This window comes from Hemicordylus capensis, chromosome 8 (assembly GCF_027244095.1).
Source record: "Hemicordylus capensis ecotype Gifberg chromosome 8, rHemCap1.1.pri, whole genome shotgun sequence".
Classification (NCBI taxonomy): domain Eukaryota; kingdom Metazoa; phylum Chordata; class Lepidosauria; order Squamata; family Cordylidae; genus Hemicordylus; species Hemicordylus capensis.
This window is the reverse complement of record NC_069664.1, coordinates 1,173,058-1,191,588: the sequence shown is the minus strand read 5'-3', so window position 1 is coordinate 1,191,588 and position 18,531 is coordinate 1,173,058. Positions and strand designations below refer to the sequence as shown.

At 53.2% G+C, this 18,531-nt stretch overlaps 1 protein-coding gene across 3 annotated transcripts; it reads right to left on the bottom strand.

Moving 5' to 3' along the window:
* Positions 1-248: 248 nt before the first annotated feature.
* STAMBP (STAM binding protein) lies at positions 249-18,435 on the bottom strand. 3 transcript variants are annotated; one of them, XM_053270154.1, is made up of 12 exons: positions 18,305-18,411; positions 15,721-15,773; positions 15,327-15,539; positions 10,298-10,373; positions 9,372-9,467; positions 7,486-7,840; positions 6,060-6,184; positions 4,144-4,281; positions 3,344-3,456; positions 2,894-2,993; positions 2,352-2,455; positions 249-2,150 (listed from the first exon to the last, which is right to left on the bottom strand). In XM_053270154.1, exons 3-11 carry the CDS (start codon positions 15,527-15,529, stop codon positions 2,399-2,401), a joined length of 1,263 nt encoding a protein of 420 aa, XP_053126129.1. In that variant the 5' UTR covers positions 15,530-15,539; positions 15,721-15,773; positions 18,305-18,411; the 3' UTR covers positions 249-2,150; positions 2,352-2,398. The 3 variants fall into 3 exon arrangements, with proteins under 3 accessions (XP_053126129.1, XP_053126127.1, XP_053126128.1); XM_053270152.1 differs by having other exon boundaries at positions 249-2,455; XM_053270153.1 differs by lacking the exon at positions 15,721-15,773 and having other exon boundaries at positions 249-2,455; positions 18,305-18,435.
* Positions 18,436-18,531: the final 96 nt, after the last annotated feature.

Sequence of the window (18,531 nt, the reverse complement as noted above, 5' to 3'; positions counted from 1 at the left end):
GTTCATATTGGTCCAGGCGTTGCGAAGTTGATGGCAGGGGGAGACACACGGATGGACGGACACACACACACAGAATGCCAGGTGATCTCATAAGCCTACTGGAAAGTAGGCTGAAAATGGGGAGCAGGTGTGGGGGTAGACTACTTGTTTAAGGAGGGTGCTTCCTGCCCCGCCCCCTGCCCTGGAGCCACCATTGCCATAAATGGTATTAACCATACAATGTGAAAAAAACTTGGTTGAAAAATGAGTGGAGAAACAGCCAGTTTTTAATGCCCTTGGCTCTTTCAAGGCAACAGTTAAAAGACCAAACAAATCCAAAGTGCCGTTTTTCTGTATTCAACTGTACAACATTGGCTTTGACAGACATTACTAGCGTGCAGGGGCAGTCAGGGATCTTGGGGCAAGGACACACAGTGCCCTGGTTGCCAACAAAGGCAGATCTCTCAGCAGAACAAGAACAGAATTCAGAAAAGAACAAAGAACAAAGACTTCAAATGTGGTATTGTACTCTTCAGTGAGAGAGTCAAAACTGATTACAGAGCAGACACTCTTACTACAATCTTGGAAGGCGGAGAAAATGTCCGGGAAGCCATTCTTGGAACACCAGTTCTTCTTTCTTTCAGCAGGAATACACGCACACGAGGGGACCAGGAAGGAAGGGGAAGGTGGGTACCTTTGGGTATCTGACAATATCAAGAAGCATTTAGGATGAGTGCAGAGTGTCTCTGTGCGGGAACTAGCTCAGAGCAAGACTGAACTCTTGCAGAGAGGATTGTGGAGGAGTTCAAGTATAAGCCAAGGACCTGCAAGAACCGTTGACGCTGGGCTTCTCAAACTTGTAGGCCCACTACACCTGGGGACCCATCCATCACCCGGGGACTCAAGTTTGAGAAGCCCTGCATTCATGTGTTCTGCAGGATGACATCAACCACCCATCTAACTAAGAGCAGGACAATGATCAAAGTGGGCTCAGGCACCACCGCTGGGCCAGCCGCTGAGGCTGTGGATTAATGCAGGAGGCTCCCTAAAAGTCTCCTGTTCCTAAGCGTGACGAAGAGCAGAGACAGGAAACCTGATGAGGTACCTGCTCTTCGCGCCCTCGCGGCATGTGTGACATGCAAAGGCACTCCAAGACAATAACAAGCTCCTGGTTCACCCCTGAGAACACACCTTTGCCAAGGTTCGCAGCGGACTCCAGTCCGAGACGTTGGCCTGACTGGCCCTGGGGCTAGCAAGAGCGGGGGAAGCAAATGCTCAGGGCTAGCTGCATCTCCGACACTGGCATCTGCAGAGCAGCTCCTACCGTGTGCCTGGCAGACCAAAATAGGGACGTGGGTCCTTGGTTCTGAGAGGACGTTTCTCATCCACTGACCTCGGGCATTTCCATTCTGGCGACTGGAAGAGGCCGCTGCCAACGACAAGGCAGGGTGAGTGTCAACAACGTCACCACTCTCTTAGGGCTACATACCACACAGTGCAGAGTTACTGGAGTCCTTTCTGCAAGTATATTACCGGCACAAAGCCACCAAAACGTCAACTGACCCTCACTCTAGTCCTTTACTGCTCCAGGCTTTAAACCAACTAAGATCCTCAGTATCAGATAATCTGATCCTAATAAGTGCTGAAGTGACCCGAGTACTGAAAGGTCAAAGCACAAATCATGTGCTGATTCACACTTTGCCAGATTTGGGGGTAAAAATGGAATTGGGTGTTTTAAAGAATCCCGCTCCCCACCTTTCTGAACTCTTTCCCCCCCAGGGCCATCAAAAGCAAGCCTGAAAGAACTGGTCATTTCTCCAAGAATTTCCAGCAACCACACCAAGGCTTGTCTCTTCCTCATGTGCAACTCTTTCTTCCCACTGTAAACATTCCTTGGTTACCGCACAGCTGCTCATGGAAGGCTGAATTGTTGGCACAGCACTGCTGGGTACTGACACTCCAAATTCACTTCAGAGTCTTCAGAAGATTTCCATTAATGTTCAAGATCTTTGGAGAGAATCCTCAGTTTGCAGCTTGATTGGGCATAATTTGAAGACAGATAACTGAGTGAAGGACTTGTGTGCCAGGTGCTGCAAAAAGCTTTTTAGGAGTTCTGCAATCTGCTTGATCTGGCTTCCGGGCTTCAGAATGTGATTTGCTGCTGAGGAAGCCTGGAGAGGATCAGTGCACAACCAAACACCAAATTAGAACAAATTTAGTGTTAATTCCAGTTTATATTAAAAAAATTCCTATGTTCATTATTTTCGGCCCCAGAGCCTAACACATGCACAGTATCAAAGAGAACGCAAAATGCATGTGGTATTACAGGCAAAATCTTGGGGATCGCTGCATAGAGGGTTATAGTTAGCTACCATAAATTAGCTCGGAGGGCAGTTAAAGGTTGACGAAGGCATCTGCTTTATCGGAGGTCCAGGACCAGCACGTCCCGCTCCATGACAGTCACGTGGTTACAGGTCTGGAAGGGAAGGAGCAGAAAGTCTCAGCAACTGTCACGTTTTGTTACACTCCACATTATATGCACAAGCTGGAAAACAGGACTAAGAGTTACTATGAGGGGCACTGCCGTGTCTGAGCAACCAAAGTGGCCCAAAGTCACGAGCCCCTCGCGGAGGCAGGGGTGTCTCTTACGCTTTGCTTCTGGCAAGCCAGGAAGCAGCCACACCCCAACACTCCACAGGAAGGAGGGAGAAAAACCCCCAGGACAAGGGCTGGGGGTGGCTGAAGAGAAGACCCTCCCTGCCCGCCGAGGAGAGCAGAACGGCACGTCAGGGGACAGATCCTTCTCCGTCTGCCTCCCACTGCTTGCTTAGGAGGCCATTCCAGCACAGGCGGGAATTGCAGCAAGAACAAGAGCCCAGGCAGCACCTGAGGACTCTTCTCTTTGGATACCTACAGTGAAGAGGGGCGGGTCTTTGCAGTGCGGATGGAATCCCTTTTGACGACAGGAGGAGATCTCGTCCATGCCATGGTCTGTCAGTTTAAAGAACCCCGTCCTAGAAAGAGCAATTGCAAACGAGATCAGCTGGACTTCTCAACACCCACAAATGGCTTCAGCTGCTTTGGCACAGACCCAAAGGTAGCCCCCATGCCAGTGATGCAAAGGGCAGAGACAACTGGGAAGTCTGCATGCTGTGGAAGAAACAGAGGCCAGTAAGAGGCACCACTTGAGATGGAGGAGAGTGCAGCCTTGGCCTTCTAGACCTCTCGCCTGGATCGTGCTTCATTCCAGGTGTTATTGGGATGCCCTGCTTTGATGTTCCTCCCTGCTCTTGGCCAAGTTCCCCATGGGAACGTGGTGTGGAATGGATGGAACACGCAGGCAAATGCACCCCCACATACTCACTCCTGGTATTTTGGCGAACACACAATCGCTATAGACTCTGGCAGCATGATCTGATAGGAGCAGTGTGTGTGGAGGTCCACGCTGGAGAGGAAAGCTGTTTGGGTAGGATGAGTCTAGAGGAGGAGGAGAAGGAGAAGCCGAGAGTTAAGAAGCCAGGCAGCAAAACGGGCACAGCTTGTTCTTCCGAGTCACCAGCTGAGCACCTGGGTTTCCTTAGACAGGAAGGACCTTGTGATTCCAGGCAACCTGGCATTTTCTCTTTCTAATTAGAGACTGTGTGTGCACTCTCTCACACAGACTCCTCCCTCGGGTCAGACCGCAGTCCCAAACGGCTGGAGGATGGGTGGCTAGATTCGGTGCTGTCCCAGCAGATAAGGCAGCCGAGTGCAAAGCCAGCCCCACAACATCTGGGCACCCAAGGACCTAGACATGAAGGGGAGCAGCAGCACGAGAGCACGGCTGTGGGTCGTGGCCCCGCGTGTAAGGATGGGGGAAGGGGGCAGTCCGCACTGGGATGGCCCAAGGCATGCTGGCCTTTCAAGGAGGAGGCTCACACAGTCACTCCCCCTCCCTCACCATCACGAGCACAGTCCACTGGGAAAGGCTCCTGCACAGGCTTGACTGAAACCAACCGGCGCTGCCCAGGGCTAAGCTCCACACTCCCCTTGGGGGATCCAACTCCCTCCTCGGCCCCACGCCGGCAGCCGGCACTTTGGGGGCAAGTACAAAGACCGCCACTCAAGCCTGAGCCCCCCCCCAAGCCGCCCCCCCCCCCCGGAAGAGCTTGCGCAGAGGCCTACATGGATCCACCCCAGAGTGATGAGGCCGTATTGGTCCTGGACCAGGAAGAGCTCCTCTTCGTTCTCCGTGTTGCAGTAGTCGGGGCCCCCGTGCTGCTTGGGGATGATCACGTGGGTGATGGTGAATTCGTTCTGCATCTGCGGGGAGGAGAGAAAGGCCAAGTGGCACAGGGGAGACATCAGCACAGCCGCCAACCTCCCCCTGCCCCATAAAAAGGCCGGGTGGACCCAGTGAAGCCAGCCCAAATGACCTGCCAACATGCTCGGAAACCATCGCTTGGGCCCAGGTTCCCTCTGGGGGCCCAGCACCCGACCCCCGGCTTCTAACCCACATGGAGTAGTTTGGGCTGCTGCTTAGTGGGATGGTGCCCCCCAGCCCCCGCCTCCTGCTGCAGTCTCTCTCTTCTTGTCTGCCCTACTAGCCCCACAGGGCCCTGCCGACTAGTCCTGCTGGGAGGGGGGCACAGGTCCATGGCAGAGCCCCTGCTCTGTATGCAGAGGGCCAGGGGGCACCTCCAGGCAGGGCTGGGGAAGATCCTGGCAAGTGGCTGCCAGACAGTGCAGACAACACCGCCTGACTGGGGAGAAGCCAGCTTCAGGACCCAGGCCTCACCAAGACCACTGGTGGGTTCCCCTCCCAACTCCCTGCCTTCTCCACTCTCCATAGTCAGTCATAGGAAGAGAGGAAGCTGCCATGTACTGAGTCAGACCATTGGTCTATCTAGCTTAGGATTGTCTTCATAGACGGGCAGCGGCTTCTCCAAGGTTGCAGGCAGGAGTCTCTCCCAGCCCTCGCTTGGAGATGCTGCCAGGGAGGGAACTTGGAACCTAGATGCTCTTCCCAGAGCGGCCCCATTCCTGAACGGAGATACCTTCCAGGGCTCACACTTCTAGTCCCCCATTCCTATGCAACCAGGGTGGACCCTGCTTAGCTAGTCATGCTTGTCCCCACTCGTAGCCTTTTTTACCCAGCCTGCACCCAAACCCTTTTGTCCCGACAGGAAGCATCTTCCAGAAAGGGCGGCTTTCTCTTGCCTCCACCAAGCCGTCCTAATCCAGGCAATCCAGGAGTTGGTCTGCTCCCAGACTGGTCTGAAGGGTAGGGGCTGCTGGGAAGGCCCTGTTCTTTGCCCCTGGGCCCTCCCCAAAACCGCCAGAGCTGCCTTTGGCCTTGCGGAGGGAGGACAGCCCTAACTGGAGGAGTCTAACTGCCAAGAAGAACTTGGTAGCAGCAGGAGCCACCCAGACTGCTCTGTCCTGGGACTGGTCTGGGGGATTTGCTTCTTGCCTCCTGCCACTACGGAGGCATCCCCAGATGTCATGACATGCGGGGGGGGGGGGGGAAGAGCTGCTTTGTCCCAAGGCAGAAGAACTGCATGTGGCAGCCCATCACGACGAAGGCTGAAGACAATGTTATGCCAAATATTATTTAAAAACTCCCCTGTAATCTGTTATGTTTATGTCTTATCTATGATCATAATAAAGCTATTCATTCCTTCTCAAAACTTCCTTAAAGACCTAAATGGCAGAAAAGCAGGATGGAGGAATCTGCTAAACAGCCAGCTTCTAAAATTTGCTGACACTTTTCACACCACCCAGTTAGAATGCTCATGGATACTCCCCCATATGTCACACACTCAGTTTTAGTCTGTTTTATAAACAGCTCTCCGAGGTGTACAGCCAATGGACACGATGAAAAGCAAGCCGAATAACTAGAACTGAGACATTTTCAAGCCACCAGAGACAGCAGGGAGCCTCTGAGCTGGGTTCCCAGATGTGGTTGGTCTGGAACCCCCATCACCCCCCAGCCACAAAGGCCATGGGGGCTGGGGATGATGGGAGTTGTAGTTCAGCAACAGCTGGGGACCCAGGTTGGGGAACCCCCGAGATACACGATTACCCAGAAGTCACCTTACCAGCTTCCCACAAAGGATCCCGCACGTCTCCACACCGCGTGCTGTATTCGCATCCGCTAGCTGGAGGAATTTGTGGCAGAGCTCCCTGGGAACAACAACATGGCGAAGCCCTCCTAGTGCTGCACCTGCAGATACAGAGTTTGACGAGCCGGGTCAGAGGCTTACGCCAGGCCTCGTTCTCACACAGCAGACATGCCTGGGTGGCACCCCGGAAACTGCAGGCAGAGGCCCACAGGGCTGAGCGATCCTCCCTCGGAAGGACTCCCTGCCAAGAGCAAACTCGTGCGTCAGGGAGAAGGCTAGCCTCTCAGCCTTCTCCCCAACCTGCCAGGTCTCTGTGTGGGGCGAGTCGCACGCAGGATCGTCACTCAGTCCACGCAGAACTCCCACTGGCAGCACGAAGCGATACAAGCCTGGCCAGGCCTGCCGCCTCGGTTGGGCATTTGAGAGAATTCAGGCCACACAAAAAGCTTGTTTTGAGCTCTACACTTCAGAGCCAACACTGGTTTCAAGCAGAGCACGCAGCAGCCAAAAGCTGCCACGGGTGGGCCGCTGGGCACCTGGGGCAGAATCAAACGGGTGTCCAGCCAGAGCCAAAAAAACCTCTGGGGCCTGTGCCATCCCTACAGCCGTTTTACAGACACGAGTCTTCTTGACAGCACTCAGCAAGGACAATCAGAGACACCGTGTCCCTCCCAAGCTCAGAACGGCTTGCAGAAAGAACTGGGCAGACGTCTAGTGGGCAGATAAAGCAAGAACAGATGGGGAGCTGATGCCGGGAGCCACCCTCGGGTGAGAAGGCCCAGCGCTAACCAGATGGTGGGTGCAGCACCAGCATCTCCAGCTAAGAGCTCAAGCAGGCAGGCTTGAGGAAGGCTCCGAGGAAGCGCCCTCTCCAACGCTTGGGGAGACACTCCTGCCCCGAGAGCCAACGAGGGGACGGCAGGGCACAGGGCAGGCTTTTGAGCAGGCGACTGCTAGATCTCCCAGGCCCAGGGGTGTGAGCTTCTGCCCCGGCCCTGGCGACGCTGCAGACGGGCTGCTGCCTGTTCAGCCGGGACACCGTGCCTCATGGATAGGCTTTAAGGAGGTGTCCCTTGGGTTGGGCCCGGGGTGTGTGTGTGTGCGCGCCACACTTGGTTTTTGCACTTGGGAATGGGTGGAGGGGGGAGGAGAGCCTTGATTTTTGGCAGCAAGCGGGTTCCAGGTGGCAAAGCGAGAGCTCTTCCGCCAAGACACTCCCGGTCTGACAGAACCAGGACTGTAACGGGCTCAAGTGCCGCAATTTAATTGTACAAGACGTGAATGTTGCAGTGTGGATTTGGGCGGGGGGAGCGGGAGAGGCACGTCTGGCCCTGGGGAGACTGTCGCCAAGTATGAAAGAGCAAAAGCAAAGCCGGTCCGGTTAATCCCAAGAGATACTAACTGCTTTCCGGACTGCCCGCGGATCCCGGCTTCAGAGACCTGTCCACGGTGGGGGGCTTGGGGGGCCCGGCGCCTCCGCTGGGGCTCCAAGGCTGGGCAGGAGGGTCCGTGGGGGGCTTGGGCACGCCAGGGATCAAGTGGCCCTCCGAGGAGTCGGGGGCCAGCTCCGGCTTCCCAAACTGCTGCACGATCTTCAGGCGCTCCTTCTCCAGCTCCTGGCGCAGGATCATCTCCTCGAAGGCGTGGAACTGCTCCTGCTCCGCCTGCTGCTGCTTCATCAGGGCCACCCGCCTCCTCTCCTCCTCCAGCTGCTGCTGCAGGGCCAGGCTGCGCATCGACTCCTCCTGCTGCTGCTTCTGCAACGAGAACCGCAGGCCAGGAAGCCCAGGGCGGCCAGCCACACCACAGGCACGCCGGGAGCTGCCTTGCGCGTCCAGCCAGACCCTCGGCCCACCCCGCTCAGGACGGCCGACCCAGACTGGCAGCAGCTTCTCCAAGGCTGCAGGCAGGAGGAATCTCTCCCAGCCCCATCTGGAGAGGCTGCCGCCAGGGAGGAAACCTGGGACCTTCTTCATGTAAAGCAGGTGCTCGAGGGAATGGTCTAAGATGAATGACAGGCAATGCCCACTGAAAAGCCCCGGTTCCTTCCCAAGGGCCAGAGGAATAGCCACTGGCCATTCGGAACAGAGGAGGCTGCCCTTGACCGAGTCACACCCTTGGTCCATCCCACTCAGTATTGTCCACACAGACTGGCAGCGGCTTCTCCAAAGTTGCAGGCAGGAGTCTTGCCCAGCCCCACCTGGAGATGTTCAGGGACTGAACCTGGGACCTTCTGCATGACGCTGCTCTTCCTAGAATGGCCCCATCCCCATATCTCACAGTGCTGACATGTAGTCTCCCTTTCAAACACAAATCAGGCCAGACCCTGCTTAGCAGAGGGGACAATTCATGCAACACAACAGCAGCACCCTTGTCCTCGCCGCGATGCCTCCCCCCAAATAACTAAGTGGGGAGCGGCCATAACTCCAAGGAAGGGGACATGCTCTGCGCTGGGTCCCTGGGCCCAAGCTCAGCCCCTGGAATCTCCATTTAAAGGACCTCAGGGAGCAGGGCTGTGGATGGAACTCCTGCCCAAAGCCCCAGAGCAGCCGCTGCTGCTGGTCACAACAGACAATGCTTCTCGCTGAGTCACCATAAGGCAGATTCCTGTGTGCAAGAAGAGAACAGGACGAGGAGACCAGAACAGGATGAAGCCAGCATCTCTGGTTTCGTCTGGCCACCAGGTGTGGGGGAGAGAACCACCAGCTGCTGGCTCCTTTCGTCGGGTTAAAAACAAAACATATATTTATTCTGATGGATTTATTAGTTTGTTATTTTAAGAACAGCCAGGACAACACATTTGATTTTTACACTTCAGTCTCATGTATGTAAGTGCTCCAGAAATAAAGATCAACACTTTAATTTCCACTGTGTTTTAAGACAGACTCTCTCAAACTTCGGTTGCCAGATGCTATTGGACTCACGCTCCCATCCTCCCCGGCCTTTGTGGTCCAACGACATCTGGTGGCCAAAGTTTGAGAAAACCTGTTTTGAGTCATTTTGTAGCTTCTGAAGTGCTGTTTTTGACCGAACTGGGAGGGGCTGCCCATTGCGCAGCTCTACCGGATGAATGGCCAGCCTGCAGGCGGGGCGGGAGAGAGAGGAGCCACTCAAGCAGCCTCCTTTGGCACCCCCCTGGCTCCTTAGGAAGAGCCACTGCTGGGGCACACACGTTTTAAATAAAGGGCCAAACATACCCATGGTGGGTCTAACGGACCCCAAGCATCGGCCTTCACACAGGCAAACTTCTAAGAGTGTAGTCCAAACCTTCCACTGCCCCCGACTGACCTTCTGTGTGTTGTACACTTCATATTCCCGGTTGTATCTCTCTAAAAGCTCCTTCTTTAGCTCTTCGGCTCTAGGGAATGCAACTTCTTTTAGTTTCTGGAAGGGGGGGGAAATCAAAAGACCATTAAATATAGAACAGAAGCTGCGATCAGCAACAGCACAGCTCTGAGATGTGTGGCCAGTTAGGGTGTCTGGGCACCATTAAGGGAGACAGGAAGGTCTGGTCCTGGGGCCCAATCCACCAGGATGTCCTTCTGCACAAACCCCACGGAGATGAGCACAGGAGTGAGCGGGAGCCAGGAGCGAGACTCAAGAGGAAAGGCAACAACAAGCCTCCTTAGCACAGGAGAAAAGGTATCAGCCCCCTCATCGTCACAAGGCCCCGAGAAGACGTGTGCTTCCCGTTTCAGCAGAGGACCTGCTGTGCATGCAGGTTCACTCTCTGGTGGCATCTCCAGTTAGAAAGATCTCGGGTGGCAGAGCCAAGACCTAAGGAGCTGCAGCCAGTCAGAAGATGAAACACTGATTCACAATCTGACAGCAGGAAGCAGCTTTATGATCCATATCCTACAAACGGGAAATGAACTTGATATTTGTGAATCTTCTAGGAGAGTTGCAGCAGGAAAAAAGGTCTAGGAGGAGAAGGCTGCAGGAGCAAAGAACAGGGGAAGGGGAAGAAGGGGGGGGGGGAGTCCAGTTCTCTCCCCTAACCAAATGAGCATCGTAAGTGCATGGTGTGTGAATTCACCAGGCGGTGGCAGCTACGACGCAGTTCACTGCAAAGGAGCAGCTGCTGCTTTAAGCTGGTGCCACACTTGGCGAGTCAGCCTCTCCCTTCTCGTTGCCAACGTTGGGAGCAGCAGCATTTTTCTAGGAGAACCCTTTCTGATAGAAGGGGACATTTTCCCCCAAACGCTGCCACTTACTTTCACAGTATCTTTCTTCTCAGGGATGACCGCGGTTTTGTAATCACGATGCTTTGGGAGTTTCTCAATGAAGAGCCTGGGAACAGAGAGGTGAGACGAAGCCATGGCTGTGCTCAGGGGGTCTGCTCAGCACAAGCGCCCCCCATGGCTAAGGTCAGGCTTGTGCAGCTTGATCAGAAAGAAACTCTGATAACTAATTACTGTCCAGGTTGAATACGAGAGGCTGAGGAACTGCTTTAGACAAGCCATAGCTAGTTAACAAACCAGAACCAGAGTTTGCCAAGACATCTGAAATGGACCATGGTGTGGAGCAGCTTGCAGAACACCAACGCACCAGCCAAGATACTCCAGGCACACCCTGGGGTCAAAGAACATGGTTCCCCTCCCACAGATGACCCAGTTTGCAATGTAAAGACACCCCACTTTAGCAAAGCAAACCTATTTTTACTCTGGTGACTGCTGAGGGCAAGCATGACTGGCTGTGAGCCCACGGTCACAAGCAGCCCACCAAATGATCGCCAAGCTGTGGCTGAAGAAGGGGGTGCTCAGTGTTCGACTTTAACACAAGTTCCATTGTACTGCTCCTCCCTTCTTGCATTCTGGGAAGAGAGAAGGCCAGTGCGCCAGGCTGCCTCTTCGGGAGACCTAGCGGGAAGAAGCACGTTGGCTTCCTGGCACGCCTGTCCATGAGCTCAGGTCACCTGACCGCGTCCACTCCAGACCAGAGAGGCTCCTTCTGCTGGATGCGCCCACTTCATGAACTACCCAGAGTGCCCCCAAAGGACAGTCCCATCTCTAGAGTAGTGACTGTGGAGCAGAGCAGCCCCTGAGAATGCAGAAGCCGGCCAAGCAGGCTCCAGCCCAGGGAGGCCTGTGCCACAGTCGCCCTTGCCGTCAGGACACTCGGACACACACACAGCCAGCCGGAAAGGCCATCTATACTTGAGCCACCTCGGGAGTTCACCGCTCCACTCCCGCACGGGTGGCTGCCACGGCAGAGACGCCATTAGAGCATTTGTTTAGTTAAGGGAGGCTGACTCGGTGCCAGCAAGGAAGAGAGCTGGAAGGCTTCCACCAAGCTTTACACTTAACAGGTCCCTTGGCCCATTTTTCCTCCAGTAATGCCCATAAAAGTTGAGGAAGCACTGGGGGTTAAGGGAGGCGGAAGGCGATGCTAATCAGGAAAAAATGTACTGAATGTAACAGGGCTGAGGCAAGAGAAGTGAGCAGGCAGGGCAGCCTGCGGGGGGTGGGAGCAGCAGCAGCTTGGCCGGGGGTGGGGGGGGAGAGGAGATGGGGCACATGTTCTGGGCTACTGAGCATTCAGCACTGACTTCGGACATTTTTGAAACCACCAAGAATGGGACTTGCAATACACTAGTGAGTTTCAACAGTACCCGATACTGTAAGGCTACAATTTTATGTGCACTTATTTGGGAATAAGCCCTTCAAAAGACACAAACCAGAGAGACTTGCCTTTAAACACAGCCAAGATACTTGTTTGCACCCAGCTGGTCTGCAGCACTGAGCAGGAAAGGGCTCACTCTAATCCCCTGGACTTTGAAGCCTGACAGGCTGTGACTCTCAGAGCCGAGACAGAAAAGGCCTCTTGGTTGGGGAGCAAATGGACTGAAAGGGAGGAACCCCACAGGAGGATCCATGGGAACACATTCATTCATTCATCTAACATATGTATATACCGCCTAAAACGCAAGTCTTTGGTCGGTTTACAACGATACAATAAAAACAACAAATACAAAGGCTAATAGCAATAGCAATAGCACTTACATTTATATACCGCTCTATAGCCGGAGCTCTCTAAGCGGTTTACAATGATTTAGCATATTGCCCCCAACATTCTGGATCGAACTTGTAACCTTCTGGTTACAGGGCGGCAGTTTTACCACTGCGCCACCAGGGGCTCTTTACATTACAACTATTTAAAATAACTTTAAAACTATTAAAAACTATTAAAACAGTATCTAAATAGAAGCCAGGGTGAACAAATGTGTCTCGACAGCCTAAAGATGTCAGAGATGGAAAGGCTCTTATTTCAGCAGGGAGCATCTTCCAAAGCCTCAGGGCAGCAATGGAGAAGGCCTGTCCCCGAGTAGCCACCAGACAAGCTGGTGGCAACCGCAGACGAACCTCTCCTGATGATCTTAACAGGCGGTGGGGCTCATGGTGAAGAAGACATTCTCTTAAATACCCAGGGCCTATGCTGTTTAGGGCTTTATAGGTTATAACCAAGACCGTGTATTTTGCCTGGAAACTTATTGGCAACTAATGTAGATCTTTTAAGATAGTTGTGATATGGTCTCTCTGAGATGAACCTGGCTGCCATATTCTGGACCAACTGCAGTTTCCGGAATACGTACAAAGGCAGCCCCACACAGAGTGCATTGCAGTAATCCAGTCTGGAGGTGACCAGCAGATGTACTACTGTTCTGACGTCAGTTATCTCAAGAAAGAGACGAAGCTGGCATGCGATCCTGCCCCATGTAATGCGCCCGTTTTCTGCAGAAAGGAAGGGCACTATGATCCCAGCAAGACTACAAGGGAGGTGGTTCTTTGGGAATGGTCTTGAACCACCAGCTGGAACTGTAGAGAAAAATCGCAAGGGCATGGCCTGCAAAAAGGCAGATATTGCCTTCTAGCAGGCGTTGGAAGTAATTTTCCAACCCCGATTCCCAACACCTGGAATACCCATGACACTATTCAGACCGATTTATATGGAGTTCCAACAACGGAGCACATTTTGATCTGGCGACGTTAAGCTGCAGTGCATTCAAGGCCTTTGAGCCTTTCACTCCGAGGTCCGAGGGAAAACGTGCACTTGGGGGCTCCTTAGCCAAGCCATGCAGAGAAAGGCCAAGGCTCCCAGGGGAAAGATGGGGAGAGCATTGTCTTGGCCTAGTAAGAAATAAGCCCAGCTGGCCAAGGAGCAAGAGCTACACACCAATATTTGGGTGATGCTTCCACACTCAAGAAATGGGAGCAGAGTGCAACATGCAAGCCTTAGTTTTTCAGCCAGGATTGGACAGCGTGCTCCACAGGGGGGCTTGGAGGGCAATTTGCAGGGTCTTCCCTACAGCATTGTTTGCACAGGGGAGGGTTAGGAATACAATAAAAATGCAAAAGAAATATGACTGTAACCCAAGGGCAGATGAGACATTAAAGGAACCTGGATTAAGCATCTATATATTTAATTCTCCTGGGTGAGCCTTGGAATGTGTGTCCTGGAGAGGTAGCCGGCCCCAAAGAGCACACAGATGCTCTGTGCAGGGTCGGCTAGTTTACTCTGTTTGATTACGGTTTTATAAGGTGCCCATTGTTGGATCTGGAACTTTTTATTTCTTTTCTTCTACACCTGGGGTCCACTCCTGCTGCTTTCAGCAGACCTTGTGATTCGTGGCCATTCAGAAAGGTAGCCAATTCTGAACAGGCTTCGCTGAAGTTCATCCTCACGGGCAGACCAAGGTCAGCTGCTCCTTGCATTTCTTTACCTTTACAAGACAGCAGGTGCTGCATCAGGCAGTGAGTGTTCTAGAGAGAAGCGGGACCCCCAACAAGGTCACTAGAAAAAGAGGGGACTCCAGATACTTCACAGCTAAGCCCAGAGGCCCATTACCCCCCTCACTAACCCCAGGGATGATCTAGAAAGGGGGGGGGCATTTCCCGAGTCATCTATTGCAGGCCCTGCAAATTATCTTTGGCTCTACGAGTCCAAAGACTTAGGAGCCAGACCAAGAGACCCTTGACAAACTTATGGGGTTTCGTGATTGATTCCGTGGAGGGGGAGCGTAAATGGGCTTCTCTTTATCCTCCTTACAAGGACCCTACTTAGAAAAGGAACGGGGCTGCCTGGGAGAAATGGATATTTTATCGAATAGCTCTACTTCTGAACAGCCTAGACTGGGCACCACAGCTCCCTGGAACCTGAAATTTGAGTCCTGATCCACAGAGACCTACCTAGCCAGTTGGCAGCACTTTTGCCACAAAAAGAGTAAGAAAATGGGCCTTTTCAACACTGACACCGTCTAGGTACAATGCCTGGAGAGAAGCACCAGAAAAACGGGTACAAATTGTTAAAGGAATTTCCCCGCTCAAATTCCTGGAGATCTCATATCAAAGACAACACTTTTTCTACATCCTGGACAGGACGTCCAATTCCTGGACTGTCCAGGCTAATTCTGGATCCTTGGCTGGCAGCCCACCCACACAGCAGCCCAGCAAGGGAAAGAGGCAGTCGTGGCCCGTCCCAGCCAGTCAGGGGGGCGCCAAAGGAGCGCAGCTGCCTCTGCTTCTCAGCAGCAGCAGTGGATCAGGCAGCTTCTCTCTCTCCCATCCCGCCCAAGCCGGGCTGACTGCAGGCTGGTAGGATGTGCAGGAACCAGTTCAGAGGCCCAGCATTCGGACTGGTTCGGTGGCGGGGGGTGCCCATGCCCCCACCGGCACTTTCCCCAAAAATGTGGATGCAGGGCTGCTGTGTATCTCCTTGAAGCCCTGGTCAGTGTCATGCCGGGAGTGGCCGGAGCACGTGTGCACGCCACGCATGCGCACCGGCCACTTCTGCTACAGCACTGACTGGGGCTGCAAGGAGGTATGCAGCAGCCCTGCACTAGCGCTTTGGGGGACGGTGCCAGTGGGGAGAAATGGGCACCCTCCCTGTTCCTTAAAGCTAACACACACACACACACACCTCCCAGGAGTGGACTATCTCATTTGTGTGCATCCCTACAGGCTGGCCATTCATCAGGTAGAGCTGTGCGGTTAATAAATGGTCAGCCTGCAGGCAGCGCAGCTCTCGGGCGGGGTGGGAGAAAGAGGAGCAACCTGATCTGCCTCATTTGGCAGCCCCATCCCACCCCGCCCCGCCCCCTTAGAACAAGTCACTACTGGGGAAAGGAGCTGTACCAGAACCCAACAGAGCTCCAGGGGATTCAACTGGTTTGTAATGCAAGGTACCTGAACGGCTTATTAAAACAAAGGGTCTTGTGTTATGACGGAGAATGTATAGATTTCTTACGTGATGTACTTGTTGTATAATATAAAGGCACGCTCGATGTTGCCTTCTTCAGAATAGATAGCTGCCATTCGGATGATTTCAACCCCAGACCGGTAGTACCTCCGTGGCGGGACATCCTCATTCACCTCCACACTACTCCCAATTTGGATAAGACCCCTGACTCTGTCCTCTGGAGGCAGGCTGACATCTGTGTGGTCAGGCATAGGGGTCAGTCTGTGGAGAGAAGAGATATGGCTTGTACTGAAGGCATTTGTGTCCAGATAGGCTTTGGTGTCTCGGAAGAACTGCAAAGGAAACCCGAGGCCTTCCGGGGATATGGCCTCTCATTTATCCTTGTGGATCCAGAAGCAGGTGGCCTGGTACTTGGTTAGCCGAAGGATACTGGTGAAGATACCTCTTACAAACGTAGTTAAACCAGCTCGAAGCTCACACTTCCCTCAGGATTTTCTGAAAAAAATGATATAAACAAATATCTTCCACAGTCAGTCACATCTCAGGATGTCTAGTGAAGCAAGGAGTAACCACCTACACACGTCTGTTGTAAGACACCAGCTATAAAGGGAGAGCAAAAACTTCCATGTGGAAATTCTAGAAAGAAACTTCCCTTCATGCTGTCATACAGCTGGGTATTACACTTCCCCCCACACTGCAATCTGTTTGGTGTCGGGTTCTACATGGTGCAGAACTACCTTCCATAAGATCTTTTCAGGGTGGCATAAGAGTTAACTGTGGCTTGTAACCAACTACCTTTTCTCAACTGCTGAGAACTAGCAATCTTCTCTAAGCCCTCTGCCCAAGAGAGAGAACTGCATGTGTGTTAAAGACTTTTATCCTTGTACTTTTCCTCCTGACTCCATTTACTAGAAATTCCTCCTTTATGCCTGGCTGTTAAAGAGCAAAGCAACCTCCCCACCACCACCGCTGCCACCGCCAAAAAATATACTAGGAGATCAGTTTCTCCATTTCCCTTACCTTAACCCAGCTGGATCAGGCCCAAGGCACATCTAGTTCAGCACCCTGTTTCACACCCACCAGATGCCTCTGGGGAGCCCACAGGCAAGAGGTGAGGGCATGCCCTCTCTCCTGGTGCTGCTCCCCTGCAACTGGCATTCAGAGGCATCTTGCCTCTGGAGGTGGCCTATAGCCACCAGATTAGTAGCCATCGTTCTGCCACACCCCATCTGTTTCAGCATTAATCAGCAATGCTGGGGGGCCAGTAGCAGGACACACCCTTATTTTCCCCAGTAATTTTGTCCCCTTGACTGGTTAGTCTGTTTCCAGACCCAGCATTATTAAGTGCTACTGGCTGAACCATCACTCTTGACCTTGCTTGTTTGTACTGAGGCACCCAGCTCATCTCTCCACCTGAAAATCTCCAAGAAGTATTCATCTTGGAGTTCACTGGGCAGCATGTGGGATATGGAGTTCTGTCCCAGCACTCTCAGCCATCTGAACATCTCCCTCTCTTTCAAGCAACTCCATCCTCTCCCTCCCTTTCACTTGTACTTGGAGCTGTTTCCCAGAATACCGGTGCCATACTCTCTCTTGTGCTTGCTTCAAATCCCTCCCCAGGACCCACCTTTTTCATGAAGCATTTGGGCAAAACTCTTAACTTTCACAACCCCCCGTAACCAATCTTAGAACATAAGAACAGCCCTGCTGGATCAGGGCCATCTAGTCCTGTTTCACACAGGGGCCCACCAGATGCGCTGGAAGCCTACAGGCAGGAGCTGAAAGGGGCAGGCCCTCTCTCCTGCTGTTACTCTCCTGCAACTGGTACTCAGAGACATCCTCCCTTTGAAGCTGGAGGTGGCCTGTAGCCCTCCGACTAGTAGCCGTTGATAGACCTCTCCTCCATGAAGTTATCCAAACCCCTCTTAAAGCCATCCAGGTTGTTGGCTGTCACCCCATCTCGTGGCAGAGAATTCCACAAGTTGATTATGCGTTGTATGAAAAGGGACTTCCGTTTTTGTTGGTCCTAAATTTCCTGGCAATCAATTTCATGGGACGACCCCTGGTTCTAGTGTTATGTGAGAGGGAGAAGAATTCCTCTCTATCCACTTTCTCCACACTATGCATGATTTTATAGACCTCTATCGTGTCTCCCCACAGTTGTCTTTTTTCTAAATCTTAAGTACCCGTAACTTAAGTGCATATTGTTTGTGGTTTCCCCGCCTACAATTCCCCCTCTTTCCTCTTACATTTTAAGTTGGAAGCCCCTTGGGGCAGGGACTCGTCTGCTGAAGTGCCATGTATGTAGGCTAGCATTGTATAATAAGACACACCAACACCTATAATAAGCCACCTCTGCCACCCATCCCCCTGGGGGCCTTGGGCAAGCTGCTGCGTCTCAGCCACTGCTCCCTCGCCCTGCAGCTGCAACGATAAAAGCCAGAGTGTTGCTCAGAACTCCAGGAGGAAGCTCCCCGGCGGACGGCTGGGCCCACTCTGAAGACTCAGTTAAAACCACTTCCGCTCTGTCCAGTCTGCAGTCACACACTCAGCACTACGAGACATGCAGCAGCCACCCAGCCAAATTGCAGCAGGCGCCAAGGAGTACCAGCCTGAGGCTCTCCAGTTGCTACTGGACTACAGTGCCCATCACCCCCTGCCACAATGACCTCAGGTGGGCAAACCCTCCTGAACACAAGGGAGATGGACCTGCGGAACAAGGCGCCCTTTGGGGAGTGCAGGGAGACTGACCGGCTCTCACTCTTCTATAGGAGCCAGAGCATTAAAGGGCCTGGGGTTCTCCAAGTGGGGTCCCCTGGTGTGGCTGGACTACAACTCCCATCATCCCCAGCCACAATGTTCCCTGCTGGGCTGAGCCACGGGATAGTCAACTGAGAGCGAGACACACACACCCAACCTGCAAGGGGGTGGGTCAGTCTTCCCTCTAACAGGGATACCCAGATGTTATTGACTACAACTCCCAGAACCCCCCGCTGCAAGGGCCAGACAATCCCCAGAGGCCTCACCTGTCCCAGAGGTGCACAACTCAGCAGCAACAGAGAGCAGCAGGAACAGAACCACCAAAGCTACTTCCGGCTTCTCTCGCCAGCTCCGCCCATACCGGATGTGATGCCGGAAGTGAAGGCTGGCTGCCGCGTTTCCAGTTTATATAGACGTCATTCATGATAGAGTCACGCAGCGTGCCATGATTCCGAGGTGCAATTTTGTGAACTTCCACCCCCACACGGGTGGC

Excerpts from the sequence above, each read along its gene's own strand:
- STAMBP (XM_053270153.1), bottom strand. The coding sequence starts at position 15,529 with ATGCCTGACCACACAGATGTCAGCCTGCCTCCAGAGGACAGAGTCAGG. Across the intron at positions 10,374-15,326 it reads TTATACAACAAGTACATCAC|GCTCTTCATTGAGAAACTCC; the intron begins GTAAGAAATCTA and ends CTCTGTTCCCAG. Across the intron at positions 2,994-3,343 it reads TGTTCGCCAAAATACCAGGA|GACGGGGTTCTTTAAACTGA; the intron begins GTGAGTATGTGG and ends TGCTCTTTCTAG.